The sequence below is a fragment of the Culex pipiens genome, chromosome 3 (assembly GCF_016801865.2).
Source record: "Culex pipiens pallens isolate TS chromosome 3, TS_CPP_V2, whole genome shotgun sequence".
Classification (NCBI taxonomy): Eukaryota; Metazoa; Arthropoda; class Insecta; order Diptera; family Culicidae; genus Culex; species Culex pipiens.
The window spans coordinates 83456561-83470623 of record NC_068939.1 but is presented as its reverse complement, the minus strand read 5'-3'; the positions used below and the strand labels follow the sequence as shown (position 1 = coordinate 83470623).

The window sequence follows — 14063 nt, the reverse complement described above, 5'->3', positions numbered from 1 at the left end:
AACCGATTGTGGCCACCGCCCACAACGAAGTCAAATCCTTGTACTTGATCATTTGATCTTCCGGTCCAAGAAATGTCTCAAACTCTTCCTGCGAAATTGACCACCGATTAAACACTTTGTCCCAAATTCCTCCACTGGCCAAACGATCAATGCACTCTTGAAATCGTGCCGTAAATGGGCTGTACGTTGCAAAAGTATAAAACAGTTGGACCGACATCAGGCGTTCGTTGAGGATGTACGCCCGCCTATCATTGGTCTTCGGATTGTAGTTTTGTTTGCTTTGATGCCAGTATTCGATAACCTTGCAGAAGCTAACTGTAGAATGCGTGTCCATCAGTTTAATTTTATACTTTGGATCATCTAGCACCTGCAGGTTAGGGTATTTAGTAAGTAAGGACTTCTCGAACGAGTTAACCACGAAGGGTTGTTTGATTCGGTCAAGATCAGCTAATGTTCTATAGTTTGGCTCATATTGCATCGAGCTTAAAAATGCAATTACTTTTGCAAGATATGCCTCCATAAGAAGAAAGCTAAGAATTTCAAACGTTAGACTAACAAATCTTGTGTGCTGCTTAATGAACTTCATTATGACTGGGTTGGATCGATCTATAAGCTTATGCTTTAGCAAAAAATATCCTGCTATCATTATTACTATAATCCACACCGATACTCTAAAGGGTCGAAAAAGTTGAACAAATATTACCCTTTCATGACGTTTTGGTACAGTTACACATATATGCTCAATGTTCGGTAGAAATACTTGATCATAGTTAAACAATTCTAGTGAATATTTCAAAGAAAAATCGAACAATTTCCTCTGAGCTGAAATATCTGAATCATCAACCAATTCCTCAATATCGTCAGCAATCCTTCTATAACTTATGGTTCCATTCAGATGACCAACGATCGTTTGCACCAACTCAGCATCAATACCGGTTGCGGTATGCTCGTCAACATATCCATGAAAAGGTATTGCTGCATTGACGAGAATCTTGAAAGCATACTGCTTGAAGTTGAGCAGTTTTGGTCCAAATAAATCGTTTACTGGGTTGGCCACTGAAATCACTTGATCACTGAAAAAGTCCATCAAGAAATATTGTAAGTAAAACTCATTGTGCTTCGCAAAAAGAACACTTAAGCATCCATAGAACTTCAAAACATTTGCAATTTGTTGCCTAAGTTGAACACTATCGTCACGAAGAAACAGCACCAGCTTTGTTTTTGATTGCCACAGAGCACATTTGATCAGTTTCATCATAAATGTTTCAACATCATTGTTCAAAGTTTGCCAATCGACTAAAATCAGTGATAATTTTCGAGTTGATTTTGACTTTGGGTAATGCTCTTCAAAATTTCCACCGATATGCTGCACAGTAACTTGATAACTCTTGGAAATTTCGCGAAAAGCTATTTCAAGAATGGAATCGTGAAGATCCACAAAGGCCACGTCATGAACTCCTGAATCGGACCTTGTCAGACCGGTAACGATGTCCTGCACCAGGTGAGAGATTTCGTCCTGGACATCTGCATTGGCCAAGAAGTAAAAGATGGAGTTGAGAGTTATCACTTTTAACGTGTTCATGGCTGAAGTGGTTGGACTCAATTGACGAGACACTTTGACTGTGCTTGTTGTATCTATGGCAAACTCATATTCGTACTACCACACCAAAACTGTATTTGAGGATATTACTTTGTTTTTCACTCAAAATATATCATCAATATCTGTAACAGTTGTTGTTATTCACAAACTCTTCAAGGTTGTTGATGGTGTCATTCTCTCTTGGAGCAATGACAGTCAATGATGGTTCTGAATTTAGGGTCCAGAAATATGGGTCATTCCAGGTCAACTGAGTACACTTTTTTCTATCGATAGTTAACAGAAATCTCAAGTTTGGTGCTGATTAGACCATCCCTCTATTTTTGGCACTGCCCTCTTATTTGACGACTTTCTCAAAAACTTTTTTTCTTTTAATCATAACTTTGCAACTATTTGAGCAAAAGACTTTCTAAAGTTTGCATTTTATAAAAAAATGTCCAAGGAGTTCGATTAAAAAAAAAATGTTTTAACCCTTAAACGCCTACTAATATTATATTTTAACGTTTAACGTTGACCAATTCCTTATGTTTTTATTTGTTTTATTTCATCATCATCGTGTTCCCCAGACAATTTTACATAATAATCAATGTAGACCTCAAACTAAAATGAACTATTGGCGAGATACAGTGATTTTTCTGAAAAAAGTTTGATTTTGCGCTGTTTTCGGTCCTATGAATTTAAATCCGAAATAAGTTTTTCACATATAAAATCCGAACTATGCATGATTCGTCCCTTTTTGTTGAAAAGTACACCATGTACTTCCAAGTGCTGCGCAAAATCATACTTTTTCAGTAAAATCGCTGTAACGTCATGATTCGAATTCCCGGACGCTTCGAAACCCGGACACTTCATTTTGTTTTATCAATTATTTGGATATAAGTTCGCATTATGAATGTCAAAACTGTGTAATTTGATGAATTCCAACATCAACTTTCACTTAAAGTTTGTTTGAACGCTGTAGTTAATGCCAAAACAATTAAATACAATAAAATTAGAAGTTTACCAAAAATGCGAAACATTTCACTTGAAATATTTCAGTGGCGTTCGAAGCACCGGGAAGGCAAAGCAGAAATTTATGGTTTCGATTTTCTTAAATTCTAGCAAATTTTTATATAAACTATCGATTGTTTTAATGTTAACAGCTTATTTGAGACCTAAAGAATGCCATTCACTAACATTTCAGTCCAAATTTGTGCGATTCATAAGTAAAATCGAGTGTCCGGAATTCGAAGCAAAAGTGTCCGGATTTCGAATCAGCTTTTGTCAGTGTCCGGGATTCGAAGCACAACAAGTCATTTTAATTTTCAAATTCTGATGAAAAATTGTTAGAAAAGACATATTTTGCATGCATTCTCTTAAAACTGACTGTTAATACTACATCCTGATGATATTTCTTCATTTCCAACTTATTACATGATTTTTTGCCAGCTATAACAAAAATGATATGCTACTAAGTGTCCGGATTTCGAATCATGACGTTATCTCGCCAGTAGTTCATTTTAGTTTGAGATCTACATTGATTATTATGTATAATTGTCCGGGGAACACGATGGTGATAAAATAAATTAAATAAAAATATAAGGAATAGGCCAAAACTGTATTTTAATATTTTAAATCTTAAAATATAATATTAGTGGGCATTTCAGGGTTAAAATTTTATTTTTTTCGAATTCCTTGGCCAATTTTCTATAAAATGCTACCTGTAGAAAGTCTTTTGCTCAAGTATTTGCAAAGTTATGATTAAAAGAAAAAAAAGTATTTTTAGAAAATCGTCAAAAACGAGGGCGGTGCCAAAAATAGAAGGATAGTCACATCAGCACCAAACTTGGAATTCCTGTTAACTATCGATAAACGAACGTTTCCTCCAAGTTTGGTCCAAATCGGTGAAAGTCGAGTCCAAAAGTGAACTTAATTGAAATGGAATGACCCATATTTATTTATGACTTTTTTCTTAACTCTTTTAACATTTGAAGGTATGATTCGAAATTTTTAAATTAAATCAACTCTTGAAATTCTAAGGCTTGTCATTTCTCAATCAAACTTATTTTTTAAATTTTAAAATGTAAAGAAAATTTGTTCCCAGCCCAAATCTGATAATGTCTTAAAGTATTTAGTATATCCCACCACAGATAGACAGTGACGGCTCCCTTCAACCTTCCCGAGGGGAAAAAACTTCAGCACAACAAAAGTAAACACAAAGTAACAGAAACTTAACCCCCCCCCCCCCTTTCTCGCTTTGAATAGAAATCGACCAGATTATGGTAATGATGATTGCGATGGAGGCCAACTTCCTTACAGCAGTGCTCGTAGTGGCTTTTTGTCTTGTCTGCCAGCTGAGTTGCTGCCACTGCTGCTCTCTTTTCAAGGATTGCCAGCTGAACTTGGCTCGAGTTTCCCTCGAGTACCCTTGAGACTTGAAGCCTGCCTCGTGTGGGATTTTTTCCCTGCTCCAAGCAAAAAAAAAGGACAAAAAATGGAAAACAACAGGCCGAACGGACCCTGGAATGAAATTATTGTCAAATATTTGCGATACTTCACGCAAATATGTACAGAAACAGATGATACGGGGTCCGTGTGGTCTCTCCGGCAAAGCTGAAACATTTGAGAAACATATGAACTTTATCCTCCTCCTCCACGATATTCATACATGTCAGAGAGAGTGGAGAAAACTTTCAATCCGTGGGATGGGAAATTTGCCATTATTTTTGCTCGTCTGTTTCGTTTACCACTGCCTTATAGTCATGCGAAATTCAACCCAAAAAATGCTGTTTTGCACAAACATATGGTACCAAAATAACGAATGGAGCATTTTCAAGGAGGGACATTCTCTTGGAAAACGGCAACAAGTTTTTTTTCTACTTTATTTAATATTTGTTTAAAAGGGTTGTTGATGATAACACAGTCGCAGTTTTATGAACATTTTTGGGGTCAAAATTTAGCTTAGCGACCCAAAACAAGACAAATTAAAAATTATTCGAATGGAACAAAAATAACAGCGCAGTAGGGTGATAAGAAAACTGAAAATTTTGGAAAATATCAAAAGATGCTGCCTTTCCGAACTAGCTCAACTTTTTACTTTTGTGACCCACTCTAATGCTGACTCAATTCAAAAAAAAGTAGCTGTACTCATTTTGAGCCAAATCGGTTGAGGTTTAAGGGTCCCTATGAATCGTTGCAAGTTGTATGGGAAAATTTGCAAAAAATTATGGGGAAAAACATCGTTTCAGGATTGTGGCAGCGCATGTCGCGCCCAAATTGTTCAACTGTGAGATTTTTGTCGGGAATTCAATTCCCTACCCTATTGGGTTCAAAATCCCAGTCATTTTCCGATACTTAACTATCAAAACCGTAATACATGTCATTTTATGAGCAATTTCATGTACTTTTCAAAGTGGTAATAACCCATAGAAAATTTCATTTTAAATGCAGATTTTTTGCCTTCCTCACCTTACTGAGGAAAGGCTTTAAAATCACTCGAAAAATGAACTTTTTACTTTTTTTATTCTGAGCAAATGTCTGTGTGTGTGGTGGGTCGTTGATCAAAAAATTTGCACTTGATTATCTCCGGACTGGCTGAACGGGCTGAACCGATTTGGACCGTTTTGGCTTCATTCGTTCCGTCTTGGGATCCCATAAGTCACTTTTGAAAGTTATTAAGTTTAGTTAAGTACTTCAAAAGTTATGCTAAAAAACGATTTTAACAGCAGTCCGGAAGATTGTAATAAGGGTGGTTTTTGAAAGTAAACCCATCATGTTATACATTTTTAGAAAGATATTTAAAAGACCTTTCTAACGAGTCGAAAACGTTCAAAATCTGACAACCCTATAAAAAATTATGAAAACGTTGTCCAGATTTACCTGCGCACTATCGTCGCCTTAACCGAGTCCCGTGTGCATGATGAAGCCCGATTTTCAAAATTTGCTTTTTAGAAAATTACAAAAATCTAAAACTTTTGATTTTTTTCATGAAAAACACAAAAACATTTTTATCATTTTTTAAAATAAACTTTTTCAAAATCGGGCTTAGTCATGCACACGGAATCGGCTTAACGAATCTTCACCAAAATTTTTAGCCAATTTGGTCAAGACAGTGTTGAGATATCGTGGCACGCGTTTTTTGAAATTGCTAACTTGAAATTGCTATATCTCGGCAATGGTGCAACCAAATGTCTTCAAATTTGATTTGTTAGTAGGTGAAAATGTATATTCTAATTCCCTGAAAAAAGAATTAAAAAAAGTTGATGTGTGTGCTTTTACTAACCTCCGACTTTTTTGCCGATATACATGTATGTAACCCCTTAAGTGTTAGTTATGGGTAATTCTCTACCAACTCACACGAAATTGGGAAAAGTTGCCCCGATCCCTCTTCGATTTGCATGAAACTGGGTTCTGAGGGGTAGCTTTTGTCCCTGATCACGAATCCGAGGTCCGTTTTTTGAAATCTCGTGTCGGAGGGGCGGTACGACCCCTTCCATTTTTGAACATGTGAAAAGAGGTGTTTTTCAATAATTTTCAGCCTGAAACGGTGATGAGATAGAAATTTGGTGTCAAAGGGACTTTTATTTAAAATTACACGCCCGATTTGATGGCGTACTCAAAATTCCGAAAAAAAAGTATTTTTTATCGAAAAAAACACTATTTTTTTAAATTCTCCAATTTTCTGTTACTCGACTGTAAAAAAAAATGGAATGTGTCATTTTAAGGGAAATTTAATGTAGTTTTCAAACCTACATTGACTCAGAAGGGTCATTTTTTCATTTAGAACCATTTTTTTCATTTTAAAATTTCGTGTTTTTTTCTAACTTTGCAAGGTTAATTTTTAAGAGTGTAAGAATGTTTTACAAAGTTGTAGAACAGACAATCACAAAAATTTTGATATGAGCAATTCTCTACGAAATCGGTCTTTTTTCTTCAATTTTATTATTTGTAAGTTTTAATCCGACTGAAACTTTTTTGGTGCCTTCGGTATGCCCAAAGAAGCCATTTTGCATCATTAGTTTGTCCATATAATTTTCCATACAAATTTGGCAGCTGTCCATACAAAAATGATGTATGAAAATTCAAAAATCTGTATCTTTTGAAGGAATTTTTTGATCGGTTTGGTGTCTTCGGCAAAGTTGTAGGTATGGATACGGACTACACTGGAAAAAAATAATACACGGTAAAAAAAATTTGGTGATTTTTTTATTTAACTTTTTAACACTAAAACTTGATTTGCAAAAGAACACTATTTTTAATTTTTTTTATTTTTTGATATGTTTTATAGGACATAAAATGCCAACTTTTCAGAAATCTCCAGGTTGTGCAAAAAATCATTGACCGAGTTATGAATTTTTTAATCAATACTGATTTTTTCAAAAAATCGAAATTTTGGTCGCAAAAATTTTTCAACTTCATTTTTCGATGTAAAATTGAATTTGCAATCAAAAAGTACTTTAGTGAAATTTTGATAAAGTGCACCGTTTTCAAGTTATAGCCATTTTTATGAAACTTTTTTCGAAATAGTCGCAGTTTTTCATTTTTTAAAATTAGTGCACATGTTGGTCCACTTTTGAAAAAAATATTTTTGAAAAGCTGAGAAAATTCTCTATATTTTGCTTCCTCGTACTTTGTTGATACGACCTTTAGTTGCTGAGATATTGCAATGCAAAGGTTTAAAAACAGGAAAATTGATGTTTTCTAAGTCTCACCCAAACAGCCCACCATTTTTTAATGTCGATATCTCAGCAACTAATGGTCCGATATTCAATGTTAAAATATGAAACATTTGTGAAATTTTCCGATCTTTTCAAAAAAAATATTTTCGAAATTTTCAAATCAAGACTAACATTTTAAAAGGGCGTAATATTGAATGTTTGGCCTTTTTGAAATGTTAGTCTTGATTTGAAAATTTTGAAAATATTGTTTTCGAAAAGATCGGAAAATTTCACAAATGTTTCATATTTTAACATTGAATATCGGACCATTAGTTGCTGAGATATCGACATTGAAAAATGGTGGGCTGTTTGGTTGAGACTTAGTTAACATCAATTTTCCTGTTTTTAAACCTTTGCATGGCAATATCTCAGCAACTAAAGGTCGTATCAACAAAGTGCGAAGAAGCAAAATATAGAGAATTTTCTCAGCTTTTCAAAAATATTTTTTTCAAAAGTGGGCAAACATGTGCACTAATTTTAAAAAATGAAAAACTGCGACTATTTTGAAAAAAGATACATAAAAATGGCTATAACTTGAAAACGGTGCACTTTATTAAAATTTCACTAAAGTACTTTTTGATTGCAAATTCAATTTTACATCTAAAAATGAAGTTGAAAAATTTTTGCGACCGATATTTCGATTTTTTGAAAAAATCAGTATTGATTAAAAAAATCATAACTCGGTCAATGATTTTTTGCACAACCTGGAAATTTCTGAAAAGTTGGCATTTTATGTCCTCTAAAACATATCAAAAAATAAAAAAAATTAAAAATAGTGTTTTTTTGCAAATCAAGTTTTAGTGTTATAAAATTAATTTAAAAAATCACCAAATTTTTTTTACCGTGTATTATTTTTTTCCAGTGTAGTCCGTATCCATACCTACAACTTTGCCGAAGACACCAAATCGATCAAAAAATTCCTTCAAAAGATACAGATTTTTGAATTTTCATACATTATTTTTGTATGGACAGCTGCCAAATTTGTATGGAAAATTATATGGACAAACTAATGATGCAAAATGGCTTCTTTGGGTATACCGAAGGCACCAAAAAAGTTTCAGTCGGATTAAAAAATACAAAAAAAATCGAATGACCGAAATCCTAGAGAACTGCTCATATGTAAACATAAGGGATTTGCTTATAAACATCACGAGTTTTCGCGATTTAACAAAACAAAGTTTTGAAAAAAATACTTTTTGTGTTTCTCTTTGTTTCGTCGTCCGTGTCTGTCACGGGTGACGATGAATGGCCATGATCGACGACAACCAAATTTTTCAAAACATTTTGCCTTCCTCACTGAGGTAAGGCTATAATCCTGCTCTAAAAATGAACTTCGTATAAAAACGTCGTAGACCCACCTTCATGTATACATATCGACTCAGAATCAAAAACTAACTTAATCCACCTATGTGGTTGGAGCCTTCCTCACAACAATGGCTGTACACAAGTTTCATCTATTTTTTAGATCCGGCTTCCAAAAAGTACATCGATATCACTTAAGTGCCCATATCTCGAGACAGGGTTGCCAGATCTTCAATGTTTTGCACTCGTTGGAAAGGTCTTTTGATAACCTAACCAACAATGGGTCGGATGGTGGATCCGGACTTAGTTTACATACATTTAAGTGAGATCCGGCTTCAAAAAAGTATATCAATATCACTTAAGTGACCATATCTCGAGACAGGGTTGCCAGATCTTCAATGTTTTGGACTCATTGGAAAGGTCTTTTGATAACCTATCCAACGATGGGTCGGATGATGGATCCGGACATAGTTTACATAAATTTAAGTGAGATCCGGCTTCAAAAAAGTACATCAATATCACTTAAGTGGCCATATCTCGAGACAGGGTTGCCAGATCTTCAATGTTTTAGACTCGTTAGAAAGGTCTTTTGATAATCTTACCAACAATGGGTCGGATGATGGACCCGGACATAGTTTACATACATTTAAGTGAGATCCGGCTTCAAAAAAGTATATCAATATCACTTAAGTGACCATATCTCGAGACAGGGTTGCCAGATCTTCAATGTTTTGGACTCATTGGAAAGGTCTTTTGATAACCTAACCAACGATGGATCGGATGATGGATCCGGACATAGTTTACATACATTTAAGTGAGATCCGGCTTCAAAAAAGTACATCAATATCACTTAAGTGGCCATATCTCGAGACAGGGTTGCCAGATCTTCAATGTTTTGCACTCGTTGGAAAGGTCTTTTGATAACCTAACCAACAATGGGTCGGATGATGGATCCGGACATAGTTTACATACATTTAAGTGAGATCCGGCTTCAAAAAAGTACATCAATATCACTTAAGTGGCCATATCTCGAGACAGGGTTGCCAGATCTTCAATGTTTTGCACTCGTTGGAAAGGTCTTTTGATAACCTAACCAACAATGGGTCGGATGGTGGATCCGGACATAGTACACATACATTTAAGTGAGATCCGGCTTCAAAAAAGTACATCAATATCACTTAAGTGGCCATATCTCGAGACAGGGTTGCCAGATCTTCAATGTTTTGGACTCGTTGGAAAGGTCTTTTGATAACCTAACCAACGTTGGGTCGGATGATGGACCCGGACATAGTTTACATACATTTAAGTGAGATCCGGCTTCAAAAAAGTACATCAATATCACTTAAGTGGCCATATCTCGAGACAGGGTTGCCAGATCTTCAATGTTTTGCACTCGTTGGAAAGGTCTTTTGATAATCTTACCAACAATGGGTCGGATGATGGACCCGGACATAGTTTACATACATTTAAGTGAGATCCGGCTTCAAAAAAGTATATCAATATCACTTAAGTGACCATATCTCGAGACAGGGTTGCCAGATCTTCAATGTTTTGGACTCATTGGAAAGGTCTTTTGATAACCTAACCAACGATGGATCGGATGATGGATCCGGACATAGTTTACATACATTTAAGTGAGATCCGGCTTCAAAAAAGTACATCAATATCACTTAAGTGGCCATATCTCGAGACAGGGTTGCCAGATCTTCAATGTTTTGCACTCGTTGGAAAGGTCTTTTGATAACCTAACCAACGATGGGTCGGATGATGGACCCGGACATAGTTTACATACAGTTAAGTGAGATCCAAATATATGTGAAAACACATTTTTATACCTAACTTTTGAACTACTTATCGAAACTTCAATCTGTATAAAACTCGATCTATGGGACCCTAAACCAAGTCGAATGCAACAAGTTCGGGTCACATCGGTTCAGCCAGTGCCGAGAAACATGAGCTAGTTTGTTGGTCACATACATACATACACACACACATACACACACACATACACACACACATACACACACACATACACACAGACATTTGTTCAGTTTTCGATTCTGAGTCGATATGTATACATGAAGGTGGGTCTACGACGTTTTTATACGAAGTTCATTTTTAGAGCAGGATTATAGCCTTACCTCAGTGAGTAAGGCAAAACTGAACAAATGTCTGTGTGTATGTGTGTGTGTATGTGTGTGTGTATGTATGTATGTGACCAACAAACTAGCTCATGTTTCTCGGCACTGGCTGAACCGATTTGACCCGAACTTGTTGCATTCGACTTGGTTTAGGGTCCCATAGATCGAGTTTTATACAGATTGAAGTTTCGATAAGTAGTTCAAAAGTTATGTATAAAAATGTGTTTTCACATATATTTGGATATCACTTAAATGTATGTAAACTATGTCCGGGTCCATCATCCGACCCATCGTTGGTTAGGTTATCAAAATACCTTTCCAACGAGTCCAAAACATTGAAGATCTGGCAACCCTGTCTCGAGATATGGCCCCTTAAGTGATATTGATGTACTTTTTTGAAGCCGGATCTCACTTAAATGTATGTAAACTATGTCCGGATCCACCATCCGACCTATTGTTGGTTAACTTATCAAAAGACCTTTCCAATGAGTCCAAAACATTGAAGATCTGGCAACCCTGTCTCAAGATATGGCCACTTAAGTGACAATTATGTACTTTTCTGAAGCCGGATCTCACTTAAATGTATGTAAACTATGTCCGGATCCATCATCCGACCCATCGTTGGTTAGGTAATCAAGAGACCTTTCCAACGAGTCTACATAATTGAAAATCTGGCCACCCTGTCTCGAGTTATGACAACTTAAGTTATATCTGTGTACTTATTTTTCTGGACCTAAAAAAATAGCTGAAAAATTGTGTCCAAACCACTCATATTATCCATTGTTGGTAAAAAGTGACGAAGGCATCAACCACATAGGTGGATTAAGTTAGTTTTTTCGTAGAATCGCGATAACTCGTGATGTTTACAAGCAAAACCCCTTATGTATACATATCAAAATTTTTTGTAATTGTCTGATCTACATTTTTGTAGAATATTAACACTCTAAAACATAACCCTGCAAAGTAAGAAAAAACACGAAATTATAAAATGAAAAATTCTAAAAGTACATTAAATTTCCATTAAATGACATGTTTCAAAAAATGTCACAGTTGAGTAACGGAAAATAGCAGAGTTTTTAAAACTTTTGAAGTGATTTTTTCTATGAAAAGAATTTTTTTTTGCGGAATTTTGACTACGCCGTTAAATCGGGCGTCCATTTTACATAAAAGTCCCTTTGACACCAAATTTCTATCTCATCACAGTTTCAGACTGCAAATAATTGAAAAACATGTATTTTTTCGAATGTTCAAAAATGGAAGGGGTCGTACCGCCCCTCCGTCACGAGGTATCAAAAATGGACCTCGGTTGCGTGATCAAAGACAAAAGTTAACTGTAGGACAAAGTTTCAAGCAAATCGAGCATGGGCCGGAGCAACTTTTCCCAATTTCGTGTGAGTTGGTAGAGAAATACCCCGATAAAGAGAACTCCTCGCTAGCTTTCCCTGTGCTGGAAATGGCCGACGAAGGGGTTTCGGCTATGCAAGAGGAAGTCTAAAATGTGAAGTTTGAAAAATGAACGGACGTCCGACGTCCTTGTGCTCGGTTCAATGGAATGCTGCAGGATATGTGAACCCTTGATGCGCAAGGAATGTTGCTTGATTTTTTTTATATTAATGTTTATTTCAAACCATCGACCCGCAAGTCAAGGGTTATCCAACCCAACCTCGAACCCGTACCCGTTATAGCGCTGGTCCCGTTGCAGCGTAATCCAGTGCAGGAGAAAAAAAATCCTCCAGAAGGTGAAGGATTTTCCCCAGCTTGTTTGTCTAACGCGAACGGGCGCGGGCAAACGATATTTATAGATCGATGGTTTTTCGTTTAGGTTTACAGTTTTTTTTCTCTCTCACTCCTTGTTCCACGTGAAGGACCCTTCACTCTTGGAGGGCCATTGCTCTTTGCTGGATATGGCTTACTAAATGGTGGAACTGGGGTTGGGAAAGTATAGGCATTCCATCGATTTATCATCAATATGTGGGCTGAGGTGATTTTTATGGGATTCAATATTGGCTCAAACTCAGATTGCTTTTCTTCTTATTAAATTGATAACTATTCTGTCTGAGTAATCTACCACTTAAACCTGATCATAGGTCTATTATAGGAAAAACTTAACTATTAGAATCACTTGTGAATTCTAATGAGATGGAAATGATTTCTTTGATTTTATTGTGATGTTAAATGAAGGCAGCTGTATACAAAACAGAAGTATTTAGGCTGCTTGTAAACGGCCTTACTGTAGATATTTTTACATTATTTTATGAAATGTCCAACTTTTGATAGACAGTGTCATTTTGAACACATATAAGAAGTTTCCCAGCGTACAGCCAGCAACAAATGTATGACGCAAAGTAACTTCAAGTGTTCGTTAAAGAGCACCTGTTAAAGAGAACCACTTCCAAAGTCTTATCTCTTGGAGCACCTCACCGAGGTAAACAACTTACTTCCGATGAAGGTATAAATTATTCCACTCTCTCCGCCGCTACTGTCACTATCGTATCAGCAAAGTTATCGACTCAGCTCCTCGTCATGAAGTTTCTCCTGGCCAGTGCCACTCTGTTGGCCACCTTCGCCGTGCTCATCCTCGCCGACAGCAACCAGTGGGGCCGTCGAGTTTCCGGCGACCGTCTGCTGAACCGAACCACGGTCGTGAATAATTCCCTCCCGGTTCCGATCAAGACCGCCGTCGTCCAGTACCTGCCACCGGTAAGATCCGCTCGCTGACCATTCCGGTGTCGTTGCTAATCTAGCGATAAATTTCGGGTTCCCACACCCAACAAAAAATTACAGCCCGGCGTCCGACCACCGAACGTGACCTACATCGTGGCCAGGGATAACGTGAAAAATCCGGCCCAGGGCGGTTTGGCCGCGCTCATCTCGGGCGGGATCAACCAAACCCATGCCACGGTTAAGCTGAGCTCCCGGCCCAGCTTGGGTTTCAACTTTACGGTGGAGATTTACGGCCGGTAGGGATTGACAGACTGGGATGGAGTGGAGTTGAAGAGAAAAGTTCTGCTATAGTTTGTGGAAGAGGTCGAAGTTGGGAAAAAATGGGGGGATTAAAGAAAGAGTTATGCAAATAAAGTCTAAGAAAATGTCTAGTTTGTCAATTTCAAATAAATATTGAAAAAGTTTTTATTTGCTACAGGTACAGTAGACACACTCTTAATTGGGCTTATCAGACGCACCTATACATGTCGACGCAGAATCAAACCTAAAAAAATAACATGTTTGTTATCGTGATTGTCAAGGGGTTTCCAGCATCAAGGATTACTAACCAGTCTGAATGGAATTACCAGGATTACCGGCAAAATGTCACAGCTTACTTTTAAT

General features: G+C 36.7%; 1 protein-coding gene across 1 annotated transcript; it reads left to right on the top strand.

Moving 5' to 3' along the window:
* Positions 1-13200: 13200 nt before the first annotated feature.
* Positions 13201-13853, top strand: LOC120430529 (uncharacterized). Its single transcript, XM_039595643.2, has 2 exons — positions 13201-13436; positions 13521-13853. The coding sequence occupies exons 1-2, from the start codon at positions 13260-13262 to the stop codon at positions 13698-13700; spliced, it is 357 nt and encodes a 118-aa protein (XP_039451577.1). The 5' UTR covers positions 13201-13259; the 3' UTR covers positions 13701-13853.
* The last annotated feature ends 210 nt before the right edge of the window (positions 13854-14063 follow it).